Below are 27,054 nucleotides of genomic sequence, written 5' to 3'. Positions count from 1 at the left end.
AATGTGTGTGTGAACACTGTAGTATGCTGTCATACACTTTTTTTTTTTAACATACCAAATTCATTGAATCATAGAGTCATAGAATGGCCTGGGTTGAAAAGGACCACAATGATCATGTAGTTTCAACCCCCCTGCTATGTGCAGGGTCACCAACCAGCAGACCAGGCTGCCCAGAGCCACATCCAGCCTGGCCTTGGATTCATCCAGGGGTTGCCTTAACGGATCCCCTCTAAGGCATTTGTGTTGGATGATTTTCTCTTCCTCCTCATGTCAGTGTCTTTTTATTTTAAATAAAAATAAATCAGTAAGGCTAAAAGCGTGGAGTAAATTCAGTCTAGTGCCAGCTTCTCTGAAGTGACAAAAATGTCTGTGTCAGCGTTGTATGTGTAGATGTAAGGCTTCTTAGTTGCTTTAAGTCCTTGTTCTGTGCTTTATTTTGGTAACTGTAAGACCATCATGTTTGGGATCTATCATTGAGAAGCTGATTGTCTGTAAATGTTGTCTTACATCAGGTCCATGCTTATAAATAACTTTTTTTTTTCCAACCAGAAGCCGGCAGTCATTAAAAGTTAGAGAACACAGTGTTTATGGTCCTTATGTAGATGGGCTATCCAAACTAGCTGTTGCTAGCTACAAGGTAAGGATCAGTTTTATGAAAGGCTTGTGTTGGCATCCTGTACACTAGGGTACTGTCCCTTAAGCAAAATTATTAACCTACTTCTAATTGCCATGGTAAATGTGGATTTTAGAGCAAGAGAGCTGTACAACTGTTGTACTGTGATCACTGGGGAAAACAGAGTCAATAGCAGAAACTTGTTTTCATTCTATGCTGTTCAGTAACTCTCAAGGTCATTGAACTATGTAATGTAACAGCTTTCCTCCCAAATTTAAGATGAGTATAGCATATATTAATGAGAGGTGTTGAGTGATTGATCACAGAACCAGCAGTTAGCATAGACAGGCTTTCAGTATCGCTTCTTGTCACTTTTTGTCACCTACAAGTAGCATGCAGGCACACTGGAAATACAAACAAGTGGTTGTTTACATGACAAGTACTCATTAACATTGCTTGAAACTTTCCTATTGGGCAGTACTATACCTAGTTGGGTAGCAAGTGTATGCGTATGAATTTGTAAAATGCCCCAGTTTTTAAGAAGTACTGATGTGCGATGGGAGAAATCACAAAATCACAGAATGGCCTGGGTTGAAAAGGACCACGATGCTCATCCAGTTCCAACCCCCTGCTGTGTGCAGGTCACCAACCAGCAGCCCAGGCTGCCCAGAGCCACATCCAGCCTGGCCTTGAATGCCTGCAGGGATGGGGCATCTACAGCCTCCTTGGGCAACCTGTGCCAGTGCCTCACCACCCTCTGGGGGAAAAACTTCCTCCTAATATCCAACCTCAACCTCCCCTGTCTCAGTTTCAGACCATTCCCCCTTGTCCTGTCACTAAAAAATATGAGGTGGAATTCTGCCATTTTAGCAAAACATGAGAACGATGAAGTCCTTGCTTTTGTAGTCTCTCTATGTATTTATCTACCTCTCTTTGTCAGTTTCTGTTTATAACAGATACGTTGCATGCATTTCCGTTTTATGTTGCCCAGCAGCTTTGCATAATTCAGCATACCGAGTCAGAGTGTTCTGTGGTGTGCTTTTAATTGGTTTTGGTTTTCTTCAGCATCATCTACCTAGGTGGTTAAATAAAAGCTCTGAAGAGGTGTTTTACAAGAGCATCCTGAAACAGGGGAGCTATGTATTTCCTAACTACTGCAGTAGCTGAATTTCACAACATTGTTTAATTTCTAGACTGTAAAGGGAAGATAAAAGTAGTTGTTTGTTTCTCACATTGTATGAATAAACAGTGGGAAATGTGGTGGAAGATGCTTGCTAGATTTCACCAACATGAGATTGCTTTGGTAGATAATTGAAAAGCATTATAATGCAGGTATGCTTATGGCTGTGAAAATTGTGTCTAGGACATCGAGTCCTTGATGTCTGAGGGCAACAAATCTCGCACAGTGGCTGCAACCAACATGAATGAGGAGAGCAGTCGGTCCCACGCAGTCTTCAAGATTATCCTCACCCACACACTCTATGATGTGCAATCGGGAGTAAGTAAAACATGTTATAAAGTCCAAATGTTAAGTCTGGACACGTGTCTTGTGCTTCAGTGTATTTCGTGGGCTATGAAAATGTTGAGTGGAAAAGATCTCTGAAGGTGTTTTGCTGTAGTCTCCCATTCTCATTGTTAGCACTGGACTAGGTTAGCTAGGTTAGCTAGGTGACCTTGTCTAGCAGAGTTCTTGTACTGCTCACGTGCTGGCAATCAAATGTAGAGAAATCAGTGGGGAAATCGTGTAGGGAAATGTGGTTTTTGCAATGGAAAGCAGAAACACAGGTCCAGAGTTGGAGCAGACATACTGGAGGGTGGAGGAAGCATCTCCTAATCCTAGAATCTAAACAAATGAAACTTGCTTTTAAGCAACAGTTTGTAGTACAGATTTGGAGGAGAGTAAGTAAATGCATAGTATTTAGATGGAAGACAGGAGTACAAGAAGAACAATTGAGAGTACATGTGGCGATCTCCTTCAAAGGATTATTTCATGTAAGTACATACAAAGGATCAACTTCATAAACAGAAATTATTGCTAATTTCAAAGTGTGAAAAATACATTTATATGTAAATATTATTTAATCCCTTACTGAAAATGTGAGAAACTAAAATTGAAATTGATCTCTGATACCAAAAGTCTTACGCTTGTGTTCAGGCAATTCTTTAATGTCTCCAAAGCCTTGACAAAATGTTGGCTGTACCTGGAGCAAATATGAAGTGTGCATGTGTACATAATAAAGCTGAAGAAGCATTTAAATTTTCTTCTCCTCACCTCAGTCTCCCATAATCCTCTTATGCAGACAGTTTTCCTCATTCCCTGTTAGGAATTTTTTCCCACTTGCACTTCAGATAGTCAGACTATGCTAAACTCCCTGGTCTGCCACAACTTGCCTTTTTGTTTTTCCTGTGGCAGTACTGCATGCTGAATGTTTTGTGGTCTGGTCAGCTTGGATGCAAGTTGGTCATTTTGATTGTATTTACTGCGTCTTTCAATGACCGCTATGTAAATTTTTGCAATCCATTTCTCTGGTTTCCTGTCCGCTGGTCATTTCAGTCCTGGAAATGACCATTTCAGAATGGCCTGACACTTACATTGTATTTTGAAAGGTTTGGAGCAATGTTTTTGGAAGCATATTGATTGTAATTACCTTGTTCATTTAGCAAAATGTAGTACTTTGCAAGTGTGATACTGAGGTACTTCTGTAATAGATCCTGCAAAAGAGGTGATGTAACCAAGTGGTTCTCAATGACCACGTTAGCTCTTCAACTGTAAATTGTTGCATGAAATTTATGGAGTGTTTCAGAATGCCATTTTGGGTCAAGTGAGATAATTGGCAAGAATTACGAGGAATAATGGAGATTTATAACAAAATCCATCACAGAATTAAAACACATACCAGATGCTATGTGTTAACTCGGATGTTGCTAAGGATATAGGAGACCTCTGCAATTATAACCATTTTCATATATTATGCTAATTGTCATGTTCATTCCTACTCACTGAAAATCGGGGATGAAACTTGATATAGAATCTGAGATTTTTGGATGTTGTTTTCACAATCAAACAAAGGCAGAGACTGTAGACCCCGTGGATTCTTTTGATGTGGCTCCTTGGCCTGTGTCCCCTTCTTGATTTAACGTTTGACTGATGTTCCCTATGTTCCCCTCCTCTGGAGATGTCTGGAAGACATCTGACTTCATACCCTCCTGTTTTCTGAGCTAGTGAGTTAACACACCATATTGTTCAAGCTGTAGCAGGGCTACACCAAGACATGAAGCTTGATTTTTGCTTGAAAAACTGTTGTCAAACCATGTAACTTGATTTTAGTGGTGAACGAATGATAGCTGTTCTCTGGTTCCTTTTGCAGACGTCAGGTGAGAAGGTGGGCAAGCTGAGTCTGGTGGATTTAGCAGGTAGTGAAAGGGCAACTAAGACTGGTGCTGCAGGAGACAGGCTGAAAGAAGGGAGCAACATTAACAAGTAAGAGTTGGTGATTATTTCTTCTCCTTTCATCTTTGTGATTGTGACTGCTAAATGTAGTACCTGAAACAGGATAAAATCAGTGTCAGCTTTTATAGCCTTTTTTCTTCTTCCCCTCTCTCTCCTCCTCCATCTTGTATTCAGGACTCTTAGATGTTGAATGAGATCTCTGCCTATTTAAAATAGCTGGCATCTGTCTTTCTGTTCTTGTGTTCCTGCAACTACTGCTTAATTGCATGATTATTAAGGCTGAAAACATGTATTGAAAATGAGCAGTTGAGTTTCTGTGAGAAAAGAAGGGTTGAAACTGTACGAGAGGCTTTCCCATTGGAGCTCATTTTTTGAGAGAAAGGGGCAGTCTAAATATGCATTTGCCCTATGAATATTTACACTTGTTAATGGCTGCTTGTGTTCTTGGTGCAGATCCCTTACAACTCTTGGACTGGTTATTTCTGCCTTGGCAGATCAGGCTGCTGGCAAGAACAAGAACAAATTTGTTCCTTATCGTGATTCTGTGCTCACTTGGTTACTTAAAGTAAGTACTTGCATCTGTTTTTAAAAAGAGAAATAAAAGAGAGGAGAAGAGTCCCATTCATTGAAACAAAACACCATTCTTTTTGCCTTATTTTCTATTTTTTTTTTTATTTTAACTATGCTTGTCTTTGGAAAAGTAGCTGGATGGAAGCCATTGGTACCTTCACAGACTGAATTTCTTGTCTTCTGCTGATGTGTTATGGCCTAGAGAAGAAGGAATTTATCTTTTCTGGGTCAGTTAATGCACAGCTTCACACAGAACCTTGGGGCTGATTTAATTTGGGTTATTGCCTCACGTAACTGAATTTTACGTACTGGCATGGTTACCTTTGAAGATTTTGATTAAAACTATTAGCTTTTTCTTAATTGTCTAATATATTTACCAATATACTCTACTTTTGTCAGAAGAGTGTAATTGCAGTGTAATTGCAGAGCGTTATCCCAGTTACGGTTTGAGGAACAGGTCAGAAGGATTTTGCCATTATATTCATCCAAAATGGGCATTGATTTCTCTTCCTTTGGACTGTCTGATAATATGGGGGGAAAATATAAGCCTTTATTGTGATGGCCCTTGAATCTGTGAGGTCTAAATGGAAAACAGAATTGTTAAATACGAGTTTTCTCTATGTCAAATTAAAGGGCAAGGTCTTTTTTTGTTGTTCTTCCAACTTCCTACATACTGTGACCTTAAAAGCATGTAGCCTCCTAATTAAAGTTTTGGAGTGCAAATTCGATTTTAGGCATAGAAATGTTCTGAATTTGTCCAGTTCTCTGAATGAGTGGCAAACACAAATGTAGCCACTTCTATGTAAAGAAAAAACACAAAAATCCAGCACAAAACACCCTCTAGTAAAGGTATTTTTTCTTTTTTTGTCATATTTTACCTGATGCACTTGAGTGATCAGAAGAGACTTAGATTTTGAAGGATCATTAAGAGAGGTATGGTATACAGAAGATTTGTTATCAAACACGAACCTCTCGTTCTCCCATTTTGCTCAGAAGCTCTGTGTATTTTGCTGACGGCTGCTATGAAAAATGTAATTTTGAATCTTTAGATTTTTGTGTTTCTTACACAGAAATCTTGAAGACTGGGCTAGCTTACCTTAAAAATAACTGCACGCACTTATTATCATTCCGTTTGTAATGACTGCAAGCCCAGCCTTTCCAGGGCTGATTTGCAGACGTTAGTGAGAAACTGGTTTACTATTCATCTACCTTTCTTTCTTAACGTTGAGGAAACCAGTGAAATCAGCACAACGGTTTTATACACAGAACTTTATCAGGCAGTCTGCTTTTGGGCTTGAATAGCCACCAGTACAAGCGAAACTTTACCCAGCTTATAATGGATGTATTGTGAATAGGATGTCTCACTGTAACAGCTGCCTGTGGAGTTGTGATTTAGATGGTGAGTTAATCCTATTTTGGAGCCAATTAGTACAGTTGATATGGCTTTATTTGGAAGCAGTGTACCTGGCCAACTCCCCAGTGCCTTCATCTTTTTATGCAGAACAGGGATTGCAGTTTTTTGCAGAGTGCCATTTCTAATCTTTGCAAGCTGTTGGAGATGAGTCCTGGCTGCTGGATAGGCAGAAATCCCATCAAATGAGTTGTGCTCTCGTCGGGCTCTTTAAACTTTTCATTAGATGCTTTGGAAAAACATTTCTCTGTTACAGCATGAATCCCTGCAAGGCATGTAAATTGAAATAATTTGAAATAAAGAGTGGCTGCTCCTCAGATGCAGAAAATGTGGAAAGCAGCCAGAAGGCGATTCTTGCTGCTTGACCTCTCTATAAATATCATTACCTGCAAGTTTTAGCCATGCCAGCATACCTCACTGTGCTGAACACAATGCAAATGGGTTTATCCTCCCTAGCTGAAGAGGTGACAGCACCTTTCCATGAGCAGAGACAGCAGAGTTCTAGCGGTGCAGCAGTGAAGCAGCACCAGCCTGTGTGGCCAGTGCTTATCTAACCACTGAAGGCTGCTGTCAAATGGTTTTAGGCATCACACAGCAAAAAAGTGTCTTAATGACATACTTAAAGGGCTGTTTTAATGATTGCTAGGAAAAGCTGTGTGTGTGCTTTGTAATTGAAATGGTTAGACAAGCAAGCTAATGTAGTCACGTTGCTCTAATGGCAGTGCATGACCTAGGTTTCATGGGTTATTAAAGATGAAAGTTAATAGTGTGGTCCTTCTCAGAAAGGGTTGTTGAGGAGAAAAAGGAAAATATAAGAACAACAGATTTGCTGCAAAATTTAAAATGAAATGTTTTATTTTCTGGACTAGCCAAGACTGTAAAACGTAATTTTGCAGTCAGTAGATAAATGGAATGTGTCTTTCCTTCCCCCGCATCCTGACACACTGCCTTGCAGGAATGTGGTTTCACGCCCTTCTTCTGACAACCAAATTCCAAAAGGGCAATTTCTGACATAACTGGGTTCTGATTTGCGAGCTGTGTGAGTAGGGCGGAAGGGCCCATTTTGAAATGGTTACAGAAATAAAATCAACATAAAATCATTAATGTTTAAGAGATCTTCAAGTAATTTAAATAAAACATGTATTGAATTCTGAATTTGTTATGATCCTGCCTGAGCTCCTTGAGTATGACATTCTGTAAATGTGCTAAGGAAAAAAAGGGAATTGCAAATAAAAATGTTACTTGATTTACGGGGCTCAGAATATTAACAGTGAACTAGGGAGCTCAACTGAGGGGCTCTGAGAAGTACATTGCTTTTACTAGTTGCTCCACTCCACTTCCAGCCGTTATTTGCTGCCTAAGTTCATTGACAGGTTGAATAAAACCAAAAGCCAAAGAAACATTCTGTTTTAACTTCATAACCGTGACTGCTTTCCAGGACAGCCTTGGTGGCAACAGCAAGACTGCCATGGTAGCGACAGTAAGCCCAGCAGCAGACAACTACGATGAGACCCTTTCGACACTCAGGTACGCTGACCGGGCCAAGAACATCGTAAATCATGCTGTGGTGAACGAGGACCCCAATGCTCGCATTATTCGGGAGCTGCGTGAGGAGGTGGAGAAGCTGAGAGAACAGCTCACAAAAGCAGAGGTAACAAATGTTTGTCTTGGCTTTTGTCCGAGCCACGTAAACCTCGTTTCAGAACTTTTTTACTGAGCTTCTGAAAGCAAAAGCCACAGAACGTTGGTGCATGATACCTACAGGAAATCTCCCTTCGTGCTGCTTCCACTTTGCTTTGGGTTGATGTTGGAATATGGGTGATAATATGAGATACCAGGTTCCCTTCAAACACTCAGTTGAGCTGTTCTGTTTCTATTAGGGGATACAGATCAGAAAAGCAGGATGAAGAGGGAGGCATGGGGATGGGGTCTAAGGATTGTGCCATTTGTAGGTAGAGCTTTGCTTGTGCGTTTCGAGAATTCACTGTAGCTAATTCCTACAAGATGTGAGTTGACTTGAACAACGTTTGCTTGCTTACTAGTTTTTACCATTCTAAACTGAATCTCTTACAGGCATTATAATACAATATAATGGATATCTGCATAGATTCCTCCTTGAAATTGGGAAGGCAACGTGGACTAAATGCAAGTGCAGTGTGTGCACTTGCAGCCCAGAAGGCCAACTGTGTTCTGGGCTGCATTAAAAAGGGGTGGCCAGCAGGGAGAGGAGGTGATCGTCCCCCTCTACTCGGTTCTTGTGGGGCCCCATCTGCAGCACTGAGTCCAGGCCTGGGGCCACCAGCACAGGAAGGACGCGGGTCCATAGGAGGGCACTGAGATGATCACAGGGCTGGAGCAGCTCTCCTATGAGGAAACATTGAGGGAACTGGGCTTGTTTAGCTTGGAGAAGAGAAGGCTCCAAGAGACCTCATTGTGGCCTTCCAGTACTTGAAGGGAGCGTAGAAACAGGAGGGGGAACGGCTGTTTGTGAGGGTGGATGGTGATAGGACAAGGGGGAATGGTTTTAAACTGAGACAGGGGGGGTTTAGGTTAGATCTTAGGAGGAAGTTTTTCCCCCAGAGGGTGGTGAGGCAGTGGAACAGGTTGCCCAAGGAGGCTGTGGATGCCCCATCCCTGCAGGCATTCAAGGCCAGGCTGGATGTGGCTCTGGGCAGCCTGGGCTGCTGGTTGGTGACCTGCACACAGCAGGGGGTTGGGACTGGATGAGCATTGTGGGCCTTTGCAACCCAGGCCATTCTGTGATTCTGTGATTCCATGAAGGCCAATAGCTAGAGCAATTCTGAGTTCTGTTCTCCAAAGTGACGAAGCAGTGCTGATATAATCCGACTGTTGTCATCACAATTTTTCTGCATTGTGCAGTATTTGTCTCTTGAGATTGGCAGGGAATTCTGGTTATGATATTACAAATGTCTAATGAATTTTGGATTGTTCCATTTGAGCTAATGAATGTGCAAAGCATCCAGTAAGTGAGCATTGGTTTCCTTAAGGTATCTCATGTTAAAAATTCAAGATTTCCCCTAAAATATGAACAACGGACTCTTGAGAAGCTCAAGTACTCCCTATTTGTTTCATCTGTGAGCACTAATGCCAAAATAATGGCAGCTGTCCAAAACAATGAAGTAGTGTTTCCTAAATATGAAGTAATAAATATTTCCATTGCTAAGTATTCAGATCCCACCCCACTTGTCATCTGAGCAGCATTGACAAAGAGCATGGAAAAAACTGTTTAGTTTGCTATCAAGAGGCTGCACAGTAAAGGTCAAAAAGCACATGTTCTTGTTCTCCTTTCAGTTTGTTTCTTTTGTTGCCCATCAAATTGTTCTTACAGAAATGGTGCATAATGGTTCATTTTTAAAATGAACAAAAGCAGTGCCTCATTGTGATTAGTCGAGTTACATTTTCAAAGCTCATTTCTAAATATAGAGATCAATAAGTAGGTTTTTTTTCTTCTTTTTTATGTCACTGTCCTTTTTGTTTCCTAAGGAGCCATGGCAGAACAGAACTTGGCAGTTGACTTTTTTTTTTTCCCCTGAAGAATAAGATGTTATCCTCTTTTCCCCTTTTCTTTTTTAGTGCATTCATTTTGATCTTTTCTTGTTGGAATTAATGAAGAATGATAGGTTGATGGGCATTGCATAAATACCTACTATCCAAACAGCCTCATATTGTTGTGGTGAAATAATGATGTTAGGAAGCCCATAGGATTCCTGTTTAGGATTCTGTTTAGGCAGAAAGAATATGCCAGTACTGAGACTGGCAGAAGTGAACGTGTAGTGTAAAAACTTTGCCCTCTTTTATATCAGCTTTGGAAAATGCATGTATAGGAACATCTTACTTTTTTTTCCAATGGAAAGAAAAAAATCATGGATCCCAAATCAGGTTATATCAACACAGACAATAAAAATATTATGGTGGCATGGCTGTTCAAGGGACTGAGATGTTAGCTACGATTTAGAGGTTGCGCTTACCCAGATCTGCAGTATGCAGGAGACAGATTGTTTCAGATATGAGTCTTTCTGGAAGCTCACATTGGTACAGAAATGAGATTAGCTTGTGTTTGAATATCTTTATGCAAATTTGCCAGTATTGTGTAATTGGTTTGCATTAAAGTTTATAAACTTCCCTTTAGCATCTGTATTTGAAGCTAATTAAACTAACTTTTTGATGGATTCTGCATTTGCATGCAATATGTATTTAAAACAACCCTTTACTTACTGATCGAGTATGCATTGTGAGATGAGTAATGATATGTTTCCTTTTTGCCCCATCTGTGTGAGAGTGATGTGAAAAAAAACAAAGCACAATAAGCTTTCTTGTTCCCTTTGCTTTTATTTCTGCAGGCTATGAAATCGCCAGAATTAAAAGAACGATTGGAGGAGTCAGAAAAGTTGATCCAGGAAATGACTGTGACCTGGGAAGAAAAGTTAAGAAAAACTGAAGAGATAGCACAGGTTTGCTGATTTTTCTTTTTCCGTGTCTGTTTGTAATACTTATAAACAATAGGTTTGCTTCCTTTGTTTGTGTGAATCTCTTGCGGTTATGGGTAAGTAGGTCAAGCTTACTGCCCTTGTAGAAAAACTTCATTTAAATCCTATGATAGCTGGCTGTCTCCCAGATTACTATTCTAGAATGACAATAATAAATTGTCATTCTATGCAAATTAAGAGGTTGTTTGGGGAAAAAAAAATCCATGGATGAGAGGATTATAGGGATTTTGTGTTCTTCAGACAGCAAAATTGCTGTTTCTCACGAAGGATGGAGCATTGAGAATGTTAAATGCAAGGTTATATACGGAGTGCCTTAATACCGAAGGCAAAGAGCATTCGGAATATTAAAAAATAGAATGTTTGAATTTCTGTTTGTTTTAATGCCTCTTACACCCCTATTTAATGCCTCAGAACATAATTGAAGATGATAGCTATGCTGAAAAATTGTGCAGGACACCAGGATTATTGCATGACACTTCCAATTCTTACCACACAAATGCTGATGTATATATTTGCAGTAGGGAACACTGAAGGGGGAGAACTATTGAAAGGTGATGAATAGCTTGTAAGAAAATTGAGCCTCCAATACAAAGCCCTTTTTGTAGGTGGCATGATCAGAATAGGCTTTGACTTGAGTTTTAAAGATCCATTGTAAGAAATATTCTTTCAAATAAGAGAGCTTCCTGTCTTTCAGAGCAAAATCATACCATGGAGCACCCTCTGTATAAGGGTGAAATTCAATAATAATAATAATTCTGATCTCATTTTACGCAGCAATTTGTAGGTGTAGAAATCCCAAGTATGCAAGGAGGTTGATCAAAATAATGAGATCAACGCTGCGAATAAATCTGCCTTGAGGTCTGCATACAGCTACTTGCTTTGGTGTTCTTCTTCATCTGAATTCTCAACCTGCTCTGAGCCTTGCAGCTGTAGAGGAAGTGAGGTTTGTTCAGAGGAAGGATGAGGACCAGTGTTTGTGCAGTGGAGGGCTTTTCATATGAAACAGGGAGGGCTGTGCCATATGAAAGCCAGTAGAAGGAACCTTCTCACATCATCGTCAGGCTTACATGAGCCCAAGGCTAAAGGCATTTATATTATGGTTTGTCATGTGGTTTTATTCCTAGCCAGCCTCCACTACCATCTGCCTGACAAATTTCAGTGGTAGAATGTAGAGATAATTGTAAATCCTTGAGAAGGATCATTCCTCATGAAGAATAAGAACTGCTGAAGAGGCACTTGATAGAGCTGGAGGGACAATAAGGGTTCAAAGCCTTAAAGACAAGGCAATTTTTTCACATCTTCACAGAGTATCTCACATACTTCTGATGTATTTTACATTCTTCAGTTACTCAACAGTAGGTATTGATCAAAAGTCAATGGAAACTGGCTCAGTTTCTTTATGTGAACCCTTTGAGTTTTAGACCATGGGCAAGGTCTCTTTTCTCTATCTGTGACTGTAGATGATTTGGAATGATGTAAACATCAGAGCCTGGCACTGGTGATAGAAAAGAAAGCTTTGACATCACATTTCAGTTTTCCTCTGTTCTTTGTTTTGCTCTCTCATCACAAACACACATGAATTTTCCTTTCAAGGACGCTGTTGGTTTCATGGTGTGTAGGAAGACAGGGTAGAGAAAATGAAGACGGAGTTGTGCTTGCCATTCTTTGCAATTTCAATCTTGGTTAGAGCAGATAAAGCTCTCATGTTGAACAGAGAATTATATTGGATGCTATGGCATGGCAATTTTTTTAATGCAGTGCAAACTCATAAGTAAAGTTCAGAGTCATAACGAACTCCCCTCCATTATTCCTATAAAATCTCTTCTAAATATTCTTTATTAAGTCTCAGTGGCACAGATAAAGCTGTTGTGAGTCTCTCATATTTTTTACTTATTTTATTCTTCCGTTTTTGATTCCATTTAGTAATTCCCTGAGGAGCCTCCCATGTTTTTGTTTTTTTTTTTTAATTTTGTTTGCTGTTGTGGATAGGGAGTTTCATTTCACTTTCAGTTTCTATATGATCCTTGAATCAATTCTCAGTATTCATCTCTTTTTCTTTTCTGTAGAAGAATCCCTTTCTGTTTTGTTTTCTCTTTAAGACAGAAATGCTTAATGTTCCTATTTCCCTGCTTTAGTCTTCACCCTACCACTTCCCTTTGAAAGATGTACTTTTTTTGCACAGTAATGCTTTGTTGTGGAATTCTATGAAGTCCATTGACAAGAACAAAACATCATCCAAAATGGTACTATTCTTGTTCAGCAGGAAGTGTTATTTGCATAGCTTAAATAGAAGGTTGTCGGGTTTTGGTCGTTTTGATTTCTAAGAAATAAAAGATAGACGTGGAAGTTGATTTGGCAGGGTGTTGACTTAACTTTGAGCCTTTTAGCTCGAAGAAGAAAATAAAGGGCTGAAGAGATGGCTTTGTGGTAGTGCTTGCTGTTCAGTGAGGTCACGGAGAAGCTCCTACAGTACTGCAGTGTGCTGCCTTCAGCTGTTGTCATTTTGCACTGAGAGGATGCAACTGTGTGAGACCACAGCACGTAGCACTCCGAGTCCAGAGGTAGAAGGACCAGAGAAATTGCAGACATCCTGCTGTAAAGTTTGATACAGCTCAGGCTTTTGCGTCTCATCTATCGCAGAAGAAAGAGCTGCCTTTTTCAGGAGGAGCCGCCCTTCGTTTTGCCCTGTCAGTTTTGGCAGGTAGGAATGTGTTTCCTAGGGACTGGACATCAACCAGCCTGTTTTTTTTTTATGGCAACTCTCTTACAGGAACGTCAGAAACAGTTGGAAAGCCTTGGCATATCGCTTCAGTCTTCTGGAATAAAAGTGGGGGATAATAAGTGCTTCCTGGTGAATTTGAACGCAGACCCAGCTCTCAATGAACTCCTGGTATACTATTTAAAGGTAAAAATAAATATTGATGTATTATTCTTTTTCTAACAGAAGTAGGACTCTAATGCCATTGACACAGATGTACAAGTATTATTACAGTGCATATCTGAAGCAAATCCGTGCTATTCACTGCTTCATTTAAAGTAGTATGAATGTGACCTTTTTACTTCAAATGTAGTTCTCTGTCACAGAGGAGAGTTTGGGGTTTATATATGTGTATACATTGTATTTATATATTTATATATATGTATTTGTAGAGTCATAGAATATCCTGAGTTGGAAGGGACTCATGCGGATCATTCAGTCCAACTCTGTAAATATTTACATATTTAAAGAAATTTTGAGGTGTTCTCTTTTATAAATTATCTTGCATTTTTCAAACATCACACAATTTTACCCAGAGAAATGATTTGTATAAGGATTGACCATATCAGTAATCAGCTTGCTACCACATGTGTAATCAAAATTCTGAGTTCTGATTTCAGCTTATCAGATGTATTTTTATTCCTTTTCACGCAGCTCACCAGGAGTGAAAATCAGGTTCTGTTCTGCCTATGCACTTCTCTACACTGATGTGCAGTGCCCGTTACTGGTGTCAAACAGGAAATGTATGATGTGGCTTTTGGACTCTGCCCTATGACAACTGGGCAGTTTGTTCTACTTTAACTAACCACGTAGATGTGATCTGGAGGCAGGAGGTGAAATGAGAGGCAGCTCTTTTAAAGTCACAATTAGAATACAAATTCTAATAATCTGACAGCACAAAAACTCTGGCAGCTTAAGCTTCACATTAAATCATTCTCTTTGAAGTGGTGTGTGTAACTCTCAAAGCAGCCACACATTAGCAATGGGGCTGGAAGGTGGTTTTGTTTCAGGCTGTCTGTGATCCTCTTTTCTATCAGTCATCTTATTGTTGCTCTGTGGTGTCTCAGTGAGAGCAAAGGAAAACTTTTCCGTTGTGTTCTTTGCTTTAAAAAAAGAAAAAAAAGACAAAACAGCTGAGCTGAGATTTTGGGAGAAAAACTGAAGGTGCTTTGCCTGTAGGTATCCAGAGTGTGACTCAGGCTGCTAAATCAGCCTCAGCACTGACCATTATTGAAGCAGAGCCAACCTCTGTGGTGTTTGTTGAGAACACATAACAAGAACTCACTGAAGACTTCTTAGGCATCTTACTGACGTTCTCTTTGATGTGTTCTTTCTAATAAAAGCTCCAAAGAAGAGCTTCACCTCACTTATCTATTGTGTCTACTCCTCAGCAATTGCTTACAGATGCCTAGAGATGCCTCAAAAAGAAATAGATGAACTGGAGCGCATGCAGAGTGCTTCTTCCTCGGCCAAGTTCCTTGTCCCTCGATACTTCAGGGATTGACTAAGCCAGAGGATGATCTAAATGGAACCTGTGTAACAGCCCTGGGTCTAACCACTGCGAACCTGCCTTAATTCCTCTTTGAACTCCTTTATTCTTTTGGCTTCCACAACATCCTGAGGCACTGAATTCTACGGTTTAATTATAGAAACTTCTTCATATTTGGATGTAACTGTTAGCTGTGAAATTTCCTGTGTGCTCCCTTCTTGTTGCTGTAAAAAATAGTGAGGATTTGTGTGCAATGTTTCATTCCCCTTTTTCCATTTGCAGGAAGTATTGAGCAGCTTTCAGATTTTGGAAGTTAATTTTGAAGTTATAGCCAGAAGGAAAATGGCTGTACACTACATTAGTGTAGCACTGATGAAACTTTGCAACCCATCGCTAACATCTGAATTAATTTTCCTAGGAGCACACGTTAATAGGATCAGACAACTCTCAAGATATCCAGCTATGTGGAATGGGAATTCTTCCTGAACACTGCATTATAGACATCACCCCAGAAGGACAGGTTATGTTAACACCTCAAAAAAACACCAGGTAAAGGCACAGATCTAGCTGTGTAACAATTGTAGTTTTATCTAGTACTTGATGATCAATGGGCAAAAAGATAACTGAAAAACCACACTCTTACAGTGGGTAGGAAGTAAGAAAGTCTCTTGTATTTTGCTTGAGGTTTTGTTTGAATTGTTATCTACTCTTCTGTCAGCTCACATATTTCATTCTGAAGAGATTTCTTTCACTGATGGCATTTATAATTTAAGTTTTCAAAGAGAGGATGTGTGAATTGCTTATGCTTTCAGCAAGTAGATACACACTGATTTGCAGCTGTGTAGATTTAACTCTATCAAAATTTGAATTAATTTTCTAGGAAATCTGTTGGTATGCAAAGAGCAGCTGAAGCATTTGTTGCTTTATTTGATTAAGTAGCAGTACTTGAAAAGCAGGTGGTATATTCAAACTGATCACAAAATGACATGCAGTGTCAGCACCTCTAGTAATTTATTGCAAGAGTCACAAAATTCAAGAATTTCACTTCTATCCTGGTTCATATTTGATCCTGCTGTGTGATGGCACGAGGTGACATCCTGAGATTCCCTTCAAATTTGTTATCCTATTTTGAGAGATCCTATTTTGGGGCTTAATCTGGCTCTGAAATAGAGGCAGTTTCTCTAATTTGCTTATTGTCTTTGAACTGTTTACGTACCAAAGTTCTCCTAAGGCTTATTCAAAGATATGTCTGTATTTCAAAGCAGTGAGAGAAGTATTAATTTCCAGTGACATTCGTTTCCTGCTTTCTCATCTTGAAGGCCATGTCTCCGGACATAGATGTAATATGTATCCAAAAGTAGTGAATTCTGCAGAGCTTAAACAATCAAAAGAAGACACAGGGCAGATGAGTGAAGTTTCTTTAGATATAAGAAAGAAATTCTTCACAATGAAGGTGTTGAGGCCCTGGCAGAGGCTGTCCAGAGAATCTGTGGGTGCCCCATCCCTGGCAGTGCCCAAGGCCAGGCTGGACAGGTGTCATGGTTCAACAGGGCTTTGGGCAACCTAGGCTGGTTGGGGGTGTTCCTGCCATAGGATTGTTGTAGGTTGTAATCCACAAACCTGTTTTCCTGCTTTAACAAGCTACATTAAGGGAAGCAGCACCAGAATGAGAAAATACTTCCTATTGTGGTTTGGCATGGTTTTACTTTAGCCTTTCATCTTTTCACAGGACTTTTGTGAATGGTTCTGCTGTTACGGGTCCTATCCAGCTGCATCATGGAGACAGAATACTATGGGGAAACAACCACTTTTTCAGGTAAGAAGGAAATTAAATTAATTGCAAGTTTGAACCAGCTTACTTTTTCACTTCACGGTATAAGTAAAAATATGAATGGAGCATGCAGGCTACAGAGGAAGGAATCACACCCAATGTTTGATTTGAATAGTTTGCCCTTTGGATTTTGCATCAATTTCAGGCCTGTGTTATACAGTGATATCAGTCTTACAAGGTCACTGTGTTCTCTGTTCCCTAGAATTCCAGCTCTAGTCATACCTCAGACCTTCCTGTGTCAGACAGGAACACTGGCAGAAGTTTTCTATGTAGGACTGTATGTGTGAGACCCTCTGTGGCTGGTCTGAATTACCTTAAAAATCAGTACATTTAAATGACAATCTGAAACATAATTATTTTCTTTTATACTTGCCTCTATTTTATTTATATATTTGATTTTATATTTGTATTTTTTTTTATATTTTTGTTTTTCGTATTTTATATTTTGTAATACTCAAGAATATAATAAGAGTAATATGTATTTAAGAACATTTATCTCTATTCTTTGTTTCCTGTAAATTATTTTGGTGTGGGAAAAAACAGTAGTTATAGAAGCTATGTGATCAGTGGTTTCAGGTGCTCTGCACTATCAGAGCATAATGTCAATTATGTCCCTTATTTACTCTGAGGAAAATTATGCTTCTAATCAACAGACAAGATCAACAGATTTCAAAAGGGAAAAATCTACTGATTTGGGTAACCTGCTTAATTTAAATGTGTTTTTTAAGCAACCTTTTGTCTCAAAGATGACCATGTGTTAGTTTAAGATTTTCTCCCTATTTCTACAGGCTGAATTTGCCAAAGAAGAAAAAGAAACCGGATCATGAGGATGAGGAGCGAGACAACTCTATGAAGTGCAGTAATAGTGTTGAGCAGCTGGATGTGGATGGAGACAATTCCAGTGAAGTGTCCAGTGAGATTAACTTCAGCTATGAATATGCCCAGATGGAAGTTACTATGAAGGCCCTTGGTAGTAATGGTAAGAAGCAACAGAAGTTATTAGAAATATGCACGGGGATGGATGCCCCATTCCTGGAGGTGTTTCATCTTGGATGGGGCCCTGAGCAACCTCATCTGGTGCCTGATTGAGTGGTTGGCAACCCTGCCTGTTGCAGGGAGGTTGGAATTAGATGATCTTTGGGGTCCCTTCGGACTCAAGCCTGTGAATATGAGGTTATATTTTCAGGCAATGTTTAGCACCAGCTTTTTCCCTTGTGGCATCCTACTGGAAAACTTTTCTTGTGAATGACTCATTGCAGCCATTTTTGCCCTGGAGGGGAAAAACACCACCACAAAATATTTTGTTTGGCAGCTCTTGTTGAGGAAAAAGCTGAAACTGGAATGCTGGTGGAACTGCAGCCTCAAATCAGAATGTTTTTGCTTTGCTGTTTATTTTTCATGTGTTATGTCTCACTCTGGCTTTAACTGTAGTGATTTCTGTCTCTGCAATTATGTTCTTTAGTTCTTGTGGTCTTACATAGCTGCCCCAGACTGGCATTATTTTGGGACAGAAGTAGTTTTTTTTAAGACTGATCTTTTCCAAACTCTCTTAAATCATTCACCCACTCTTCTGTTTGTCTTTTGTTTTGTTCCACAGTTCAGCAGCGTTTTTTAAATATGCCTCACAAACAAATGCAATCTCTTCCTCCTTTTATGCCATATAGTACAATGTTTACTGTCTAGTAAACATTCTTCACAGTTGATCTCACTGGCCACTGCAGCCCCTGGCACGGATATCTGTAGGGCTGTATGTATGAAGCGAAGTATGAAGGCATAGTAATTTGTGCCTTGGCCAAGGCAGTGCAGAACATCTGTACAGAACCTGGGACAGAGCTCGTATTTCCAAGTCTCCACTCTACCACATAGTCGTTACTTGACTCCCTCAGTTTAATTTCATGCTTACTAGATATTCGACCCCAGAAGTTCTAGCTTCTTTATTTTTCAACGTCTACCTAGATCCTATGCAGTCCATCCTGCAAAGCCTGGAGCAGCAGCACGAAGAGGAGAAGAGATCAGCACTTGAACGGCAGAGACTTATGTATGAGCATGAGCTGGAACAGTTACGAAGGCGACTGTCACCAGAGAAGCAGCACTTCCGCAGCATGGACAGATTCTCCTTTCATTCTCCCAGTGCTCAACAGCGTTTACGGCAGTGGGCAGAGGAGAGGTGGGTAATAAAATCTGACTGGCAGGATTGTTCATTTCAAGTTCCTTGGTGCCAGTGAATTTTGCAAGGTTTAAATTGTGTTGCACACCTCTGCCGGCTTTCTGAGAAGACTCCTGCAGATGACTGGAGGGGACAGAGTGAAAATATTAGTTGAAGCACAATCAGATCAGTAATGCTAGAAAGATTTGAAAGTAAGAATGTCTGCTTTGTTGTTAAGGAGAAACTGTACCAGCATTAAATATGAGTCTCTTCTTTTGTAAATTCGTGACAGCTGCTGGAAGGTTGTTCTTCCTCCTAACTTGTATCCAACTGTCTGACCTGGGCAGGTTCTGGCAGCCAGAAGGTTGCAGAAAGAAAAAGGAGTAGAAGGGTGATGCAAAGAATTTAGATCCAGAGGATTGCAAGAGCTGTCTAACAATCACAGAGGAGCCACAGACCTCTACCTCTTCATAGACAGTTGCACTGAGTGTATTGTCTTCTTCCTCTCTGTGATCTTTGCCAGCATTACTGACAAATGGTGCAGCTGCAGGAGGAAAATGAATCTTTCCCTAAAACAATAAGCATGGTAAAAAATGTAATGAGGAAACAGATCTGATTTAAGGAGCATCTTTTGAAATGCAAAGCACCTGAGGCAGTCCAACGAGGTCTTAGCTGTCTGTCTAGAATATTTTGTGGTGCTGGATTCCTGCACTACATAGTTGGTGCTCTGATACATTTGCCAGGGAGGCCAGTGAGCAAGTGGGTCATGATGTCTGAACAAATCTCCCTCTGTAAAATGGAACATTCACATCTGTGCTGGGAAAACTCTGGAATAAGCCATGTAAGTACTGACTATTCAGCAGATAATTGGAGAAGTCTCCAAAGCTGGCAGTATGCTGATGTCCACACTACTAAATTCATACGGACGACTTTTTTTTTTTCCAAGAAGAAATGCCATTTAATTTGCCTAATTCTTGTGTTAAAAGGCTGAGTATTGACTTTTTCCCTGTCAAATGATCCTGTGCTTTGCAGTCAGTTTCAATATCTAAATGCCATTTTCTTCTGTCTTTCCCTGCAACAAATTGCCTTCTAGAGAAGAAATGTTGACCCACAGCCTGAGAAAGCTGCGAGAGCAAATTGTTAAAGCCAATTTGTATGTGAGAGAAGCCAATTTTATTGGAGAAGAATTGGACAAGAGGACAGAGTATAAAGTCACCCTCCAGATCCCTGCTTCAAGCCTTAATGCCAACAGTAAGGTAATGTAGCCATAATGGAACTAAAACATTGTTCATGTAGTTTGCTCCTTGGAATTTGTATTCGTCTTATTCTAACTAATGATCTAGATAGTTTGCATTGATGTTGAAGTTCACATTTCCTTCTGTTTAAGAGTGACAAAGTCCATGCAGGTTAGGTGATAAAATCTATGTAGAATCCATCTACCAAATGTGTTTGATGTCACCTTATAGGCATTTGCCTTTGCATCGTGGTGGTGAGGTGAGAAATTGCTGCCATCCCTGTTGTACAGGGAGGAGCTGGAGCTGAGAGGATTTGGATGATTCCTTCCAGATATCTTAAACATTTTGAAAGGAGGGAACCAAACCCAGAGTTTTCTGTTGCAGTCTGGTTACCTAAGCTATCTTATCCTTTCTACTCTTGAGGCCAGCTCAAAATTTTAGTGATAGTAAAGGCATCATCATCAGTGCAGTGGATGTATTTTAACTCAAGATCAGAGTTGTTCTGAGTTGCTTTAGAAATTTCTCTTGTTTGCTGGTTTTTCTTGCAGTCTTCTGGCATGTCCAGAAACAGGACATTAGCAAAGCCTTCTGATGCATTCCCCCTCCGTAAGGTGTTTTCAGGAGTTGAAATTTGCCTTAGCTAGAACTTCAAGCTGCTGTAACTTGGGGATATTTGTGAAATGCCTGAATATTCCTATTTGTAACACTTATCTAAGGTGACCATCCACTGAAACTACTGCATGTGGCTGGGATGAGACATGGCAGTTAGACTGAAGGTGAATGTACTGAGACAGCCAGATTCAGGCTGTCATGCTTGAACTCAAATCATTAAGCTGTATTAAAAAGAACAGTCCAAACTTTGCAGAGGTGTTCTCAGTTTTTCTGTCATTTGTAAACTATTTTTCATTGCTGTGACATAGGATCTGCATTAATCTCTCTTGAATTGTTTCTCAGAGAGGTGCAATTCTCAGCGAGCCTGCTATTCAGGTGAGAAGGAAAGGGAAAGGCAAACAGATTTGGTCACTGGAAAAGCTGGAGAATCGATTAGTAGACATGAGGGATCTTTACCAGGAGTGGAAAGACTGTGAGGAAGACAACCCTGTAAGTAAAAACTACTCCAGTACTGTACCACTAGAATTCTTTTCCTGTTCATTCTTTTGGTTAAGTAGATGTAAGAAAATCTTCTGGTTCTGGAGGAATGGTGTGGAGAGAGGGAGGGAAAAGGCAGAGGTAACAGTTTCTTTTAGCCTTTATTTTGCTATTACTGAAGCATTCTTCAGCATTTCATCAGCCCTTATCACATCACTTTGATGCTTGTTTGCATGCATAGCTCAATGCAGTAAGGAAACATTGTCAGAGCTGGGGCTCAGGCCGACTTCTCTGAATCAGACAGTGTTGGAGAACTTGTTGAGGACAGGCCTTAATACTCTGTGCAAAGTTAAAATCGTGTTTCCATTCTTCTTGTGTCCTGATCTGGCCTCTTGCTTGCGTCCCCTTTTCCTGTTAGGCTAGTTTTGTAACACTTGGAAAACTGTTGTGAGAAGTTTGTTTTTCTTATGTTTTTGTGCATTTGGTTAAAGGTGATGAGAGCTTACTTCAGACGAGCTGATCCGTTCTATGATGAGCAGGAGAACCACAGCCTTATCGGAGTAGCCAATGTCTTTCTTGAGTGCCTGTTCTATGACGTGAAGCTGCAATACGCTGTGCCGATCATCAATCAGAAGGGAGAGGTTGGTCGTTTTTTCCATTATCTGTCCTTGCTCAACTGCTTATTCACAGTCTGTGGATGTTAATACCAGTATATGGTAGATATTTTCCAGTTTCTTGTGCACAAGATCTCTGCTGACAATTTGGGATTGTGCAAGTCCCGTACTCGAGTTGTTGAGGCTTCAGATCCAAGCACACTGACAAACAAAAAGCTTTGTTTGTACCCTCCAAAATGAAGCAGCCCAAAATACGTATTAGAACCAGTATAAGCTATAGGTCTACTGCATTTCATTGACTGTTGTTCATAAAAGGCTGTTAAATATAACACAATAGAAAATCTTTAAAGACAGCTAGAGCAAACATTCTGTGTGCACTCTGTGCCTTGCATATGCACTTTGCAGACTCTCCAGAGACTGATGGGATGGTGAGTGAGATTGCAGCAAACTGTTCCCAAAGTCCCTCTAGTGCCTGATGGTTTGTAAAAACGGAAACTCCTTTACAGCAGCAGTCTTTACTCCAAGCTTTCTTTCTCTGGTGCTACAAACGAGCGTTGCAAGACAACAGAAAGGAAGAAAATGTCTGCTGGCAGGCTGGGGACGTCAGTCATAGTTATCTGAAAAGGGATGGATTTGTCACTGCTCTCTGGCATACGTATCATTTGTACTCCTTTTTCATCAGGTATCTGGTCGTCTCCATGTTGAAGTTGTTCGAGTGAGTGGAGAGATAGATGACAGGTTGGTTGGTGGTGAGGATAGTCCTGATTATTCCAATGAAAATGACACTCAGGAGAGAAAACTTGTCTGCAGGGTGAGTTCCAGATATACCCCAACCTCGTGAGTAACCTCTCTTTTCATCCCATCTTAAAATAACAAAGCCTCAGGTGCACTGGCTTCTGGACGTTAGATATCTCTGTGAAACCTTGCGTGTAATGTTCATTTCCAGTATTCAACTACACAGAGAGAGTTCTGACTCTAAACTTGTTGATAAATAGTGTGGAATGGTGTTGATGTTTCAGAATGAAAAAAAAAAGTGACAGCCATTTAGCTGTGTGTCTTCGGCTGTATTTGTTTTCATGGTCTTTGTTGCCTTCAGTCTCCATGATTCTTTGAAGCCTGCAAGGTATTCATTAAACTGTATTTATATACAAGTGCATACAATCTTATCCCAGGCAGTTTTATTGTATTCTTAGAAAACATGGAAGATTTGTGGCAGGGACTGGAGCTGTAATATCTAGTTCAAAAGCAGTCAAAGAATCTGATAAGCTTCCTTTGTTCTGTGAATCATTCTCTCCTTTCTTCACTCGCTTAAATATTTAATCTTTTGTGAAATATATACAGATGTGTTTTGTTTATTAATAATAAAAAGCAAGTGAGCAAGGAGGGTCTACTGGGAATTCTCTGTGATAGGAAAATGCAACTTAGGCCAAGCTTCAGATAGAGGTAAATAAGGGAGGCAAAAAGCGCTGGAGGGAGTCTGACTTATTTGACCTTAATATGACAAAGAGGTAAATAGAAATTAAATGGAGATAAATTACATGAAATGTGGTTGATGCGATGGCTTTGTTTAGAACAGATGTATCCAAAAATTGTAGTTTTATTTGTTCATTAAAGAAGGAAATGGGTGGGGGACATGCCTTACTTTTGTGTTGTCAGGGCTGTTTTAATATTACTTCCGACATAAGGACAAAAATATCTTTAAAGAAGGGACTGGCTGAATGAGGGAGCTCATTTTGGTAGAAGTATACGATTTGTCGTGTATTCTTAAATTGTAACTGTTGCTGCATCTCTCCATTAAAAGTAACTTAAATAATTTGGTGTGTTTTTAAAATTCACCGTGCTCGTTTTTATTCCCAAAAATACGTGATTGCTGACATCTAGTGGCCATTTTCAGCTGATGCACTCAAAATACAGCCTGCAGTGGCTATCAGTGCAGAGGTACATCATTAGTAAGCTTTTTTTTGTTCCCGATAAACCTTCTTAGTTATCCCTTGCAGGGGAACAGAAGAACATTGTTCTACCAAATGAACTTCCAAATTCTGTGAAGAGAATTTAATCCTGATGGATAAGATCTTTTCCTTTGTTTCTCATCTCTTCTCTAGATTAAAATACTTCAGGCAACAGGTTTGCCACAGCACCTCTCCAACTTTGTGTTCTGCAAATACACATTCTGGGATCAGCTGGAGCCAGTTAATGTTGCACCTGAGGTGGATCCTTCCTTATCCCCCATCAGCAAGGAGCCACGGTGCATGGTTGTCTTCGATCATTGCAACGTAAATATATATTTTTTTTCCATTTTATTACTGGAACTGTTGGCAGGAAAACCAGGCTTATGCTTGCATAACACTGTTGGTTGCATGTTTGCTCTCATTATTATACTTTGTGAGGCTGATACCCTAATGCCATTTTTAGTAAGAACTTTCCTTGTAGTACACAATTCATTTGTACGAAAGTCACTGAAGGTGATGAAGTAGATTAATGAAGGAAGGCAGTCAGTTTGGCAGAGATTTATTAGTTTACCTGGAGTGAAAATGCAGCTGAGTATGAGTGGAAGTGTGACACCCTTCTAAGAACATGTCTGCATCTGACCTCGTTACTTTCCATTGACATCAGTGAGGAGACATGGGCAGTATTGGGACTTGCTGTCTTTCATCTCTAAGTAGGTGTTGAAGTTAGATAGTGTATGTTAGAACAGGCTGCTTCCTTCTTTTCACTTCAGAGCCACTAGTTAAGTGGAGGCATCTGCAATAGAGATCTCAGAATCATAGAATAGCTCATGTTGGAAAAGACCTTCAAGATCATCAAGTCCAACTGCAACCTGACCATCCTACCCTAACTCTAGCAACCCTCCACTAAATCATGTCCCTGAGCACCACACCCAAGTGGTTTTTAAACACAGCCAGGCATGGTGACTCCACCACCTCCCTGGGCAGCCTTTTGCAGTGCTTTCTGAGATGTCAGAAGTCAACTTAGATTAATCCCAGATGATCACCTGAGTTCTCTTCTTGTTCTTCCTCTCATTTGTTATTACACTGAGCAACGAACTCCATTCATTTGTAAAGTAGATATCATACCCTCTGATGAGTGGAGTTTGATTCTAAGTTCTAGAACATGAGATATTTTTTAGAGGTTGGGTCAGGACTTGGAACAGGATGCAGTCATCTTACAGCTTATTCTGGAATTTTATCTTTAAGCATGTCTTACATTGTTACCTTGTCTCCTGATTTTACAAATCAAAATGACAGTTCTTCCTTTCCTCCACGTTGTGTCTTGGGAGCTGGGGTAACTTTACTACATCCTTACGTTAAAGTCAAGACAGTGAGTCTCTAAGCCTAAGTCAGCATTGTGTGGTCACAGTCATTAACCTGTTGTCACTTGCAGGAGTTTTCTGTAAATATTTCTGAAGACTTCATGGAACATCTCTATGATGGTGCACTGGCAATTGAAGTATATGGGCACAAGCAGAGCGGTGACCGCAAAAATCCAACCCTGTGGGATTTGGGAATCATTCAGGCCAAAACACGGAGCCTTCGAGACAGGTAAATACAGAAAGTAGGTTTTCTGTTTTAAAAACCTGGAAAGTCACTGTCTGAAGGGCTTAATTTTGGGCAGATTTGAGATAAGTAGTCAAATTTTGAACTGAATAAAAAGAAGTGTTTGAGACTTCATCTGTTAGGCTATTAGAAATAGACTATTGGGAGAACATCATGTGATGTGTCAGTAGGTTTTAAAAATTGAAACAGGAGAAATGCTCATCTCTGTTTGAAATTAAAAGTGGTCAAACTCGAAGGACTTGGAAGCCCCTTTTATTTAAAAAAAGCCATGTGCATTAACAGTCTTTTAGAAAGGAGCAGAAAATAGTAAGCTGATTAATTTTTGTTATATTGTTATGAGGATCTGAGCCAGAAAGAGCTATCAAGTCTAGAACAGCAAGATGATTGTTCTGACTGTACAGTGATGTATTTATTCAGGGTCAGACTCCTGTTTGTTCTTGGACATGAAATGTTACCACTGTAATGCTTCCATTGAAAGAGCTGTATAACTAATTACTTCAGTTAGGGTAAATATTGCAATAAAACAGTATTTCAAACTGAAGGGTTGTGTGTTTCTTTATTGGCAACCAATTCTCATCCCCAAACTCAGCTCGGTAGCATTTTCCTAAATGTAAGTTGTTTTGCTCCTCCTACTGGAATACAGCTCTGGAACTTAATTTAGTGGCAGTTATTTCTCTTTTTATTTATTTCCAGCCTAAGAATTTGGTGAACATGTTGAATATTAGGGGAAATATAGGAAAATTTAAAAGAGAAATCAGGAAAATGTGGCAAAGAGAAGCTGTGTGTTACAAAGCAGTTACATTCAGTAGCCAGAACCTCCTTCCTTCTTGGTTTTGAGTTACTAAAAACTGACAGTAAGTATTTAAGCTCTTGGAAGAGTTTGACAGAAAGCAGTGGTATGATGTAGTTCAGGAAGATGCCTTCAGTCCGGAAAGCTTGTGAGACAATGTCATTTTCGTTTGGCTGTCTTCTCTATGGACTTGATAGCTGTCAGCAACACTGAATCTCTGTAGATCTGGTAGTTGAGACTAGAGCTTAAATATTAGCATCTAGTAGAATTGGTTTTCATAGTGTAGTGAAGAAAAGGCTTATTTCTGATGGTTGACTAAAAGGGCTGTCAGTAAAATGTATTATTTTTTAAATTTATTAGCACAGCTAATAATCCTGTGTGGTAACAAACAGCATCTATGGGAGTGTTCTTTCTCTTCTTCAGTCTGTGGTTAGGGCCAATAGTTGTTTTTTTTTTTCTTCCTTCTCTCTTTTTCTTTCCTTCTCTTTTTCTTTTGGCAGAAAAAGAAAGAAAGAAAGAAAGAAAGAAAGAAAGAAAGAAAGAAACAGCATTTGATGTATTTTGCAGGTGGAGTGAAGTAACCCGAAAAGTAGAGCTCTGGGTTCAAATTCTAGAGCTGAATGAGAATGGGGAATACTGCCCAGTTGAGGTGACTCCTGCCAAGGATGTTTGCACTGGAGGCATCTTTCAGCTCAGACAGGTAAGGTGGCACGTGCAGGATTCCAGCAGTGAATAGAGACTGTGGGAAGCTGAGAGGGCTCTGTTTTGTGTGGACAGAGGGATGGTGTCCAAGTTGCTCTCAAGCCTAGGCATTGAGTATGATCTTGTGTCCGTGGAGTCCTTTTGTGTTTGGTGAAACTTAGTGCAAGTTCTTACTGAAAGCTGATCAGAGGCTTATCTGCGATTTTTTGAAGTCCAGACTTCCCCCTTAATTGATGCTTTCAGCCAACTATTCACTTTCTTTTGAGTTGTACGTGCATTACATTGCTAGTGCT

General features: G+C 40.0%; 1 protein-coding gene across 1 annotated transcript in view; it reads left to right on the top strand.

The window, feature by feature from the left end:
• Positions 1-27,054, top strand: part of KIF13B (kinesin family member 13B) — a gene marked incomplete at both ends in the record, with an annotated part of 120,369 nt that overhangs the window by 52,913 nt on the left and 40,402 nt on the right. Inside the window, 18 exons of the mRNA XM_079550566.1 lie at positions 550-637; positions 1,977-2,111; positions 3,982-4,094; positions 4,518-4,629; positions 7,484-7,696; positions 10,407-10,517; positions 13,324-13,458; positions 15,219-15,349; positions 16,530-16,616; positions 17,420-17,610; positions 18,588-18,798; positions 19,871-20,033; positions 20,967-21,113; positions 21,593-21,742; positions 22,398-22,526; positions 23,818-23,988; positions 25,097-25,254; positions 26,627-26,759. Coding sequence (XP_079406692.1) covers positions 550-637; positions 1,977-2,111; positions 3,982-4,094; positions 4,518-4,629; positions 7,484-7,696; positions 10,407-10,517; positions 13,324-13,458; positions 15,219-15,349; positions 16,530-16,616; positions 17,420-17,610; positions 18,588-18,798; positions 19,871-20,033; positions 20,967-21,113; positions 21,593-21,742; positions 22,398-22,526; positions 23,818-23,988; positions 25,097-25,254; positions 26,627-26,759 — 2,578 coding nt within the window. The remainder of the gene's footprint in view (positions 1-549; positions 638-1,976; positions 2,112-3,981; positions 4,095-4,517; positions 4,630-7,483; positions 7,697-10,406; positions 10,518-13,323; positions 13,459-15,218; positions 15,350-16,529; positions 16,617-17,419; positions 17,611-18,587; positions 18,799-19,870; positions 20,034-20,966; positions 21,114-21,592; positions 21,743-22,397; positions 22,527-23,817; positions 23,989-25,096; positions 25,255-26,626; positions 26,760-27,054) is intronic.

Source organism: Tetrao urogallus (assembly GCF_951394365.1).
Source record: "Tetrao urogallus genome assembly, chromosome: 2".
Classification (NCBI taxonomy): Eukaryota; Metazoa; Chordata; class Aves; order Galliformes; family Phasianidae; genus Tetrao; species Tetrao urogallus.
This window is presented reverse-complemented; position numbering and strand designations above follow the sequence as displayed.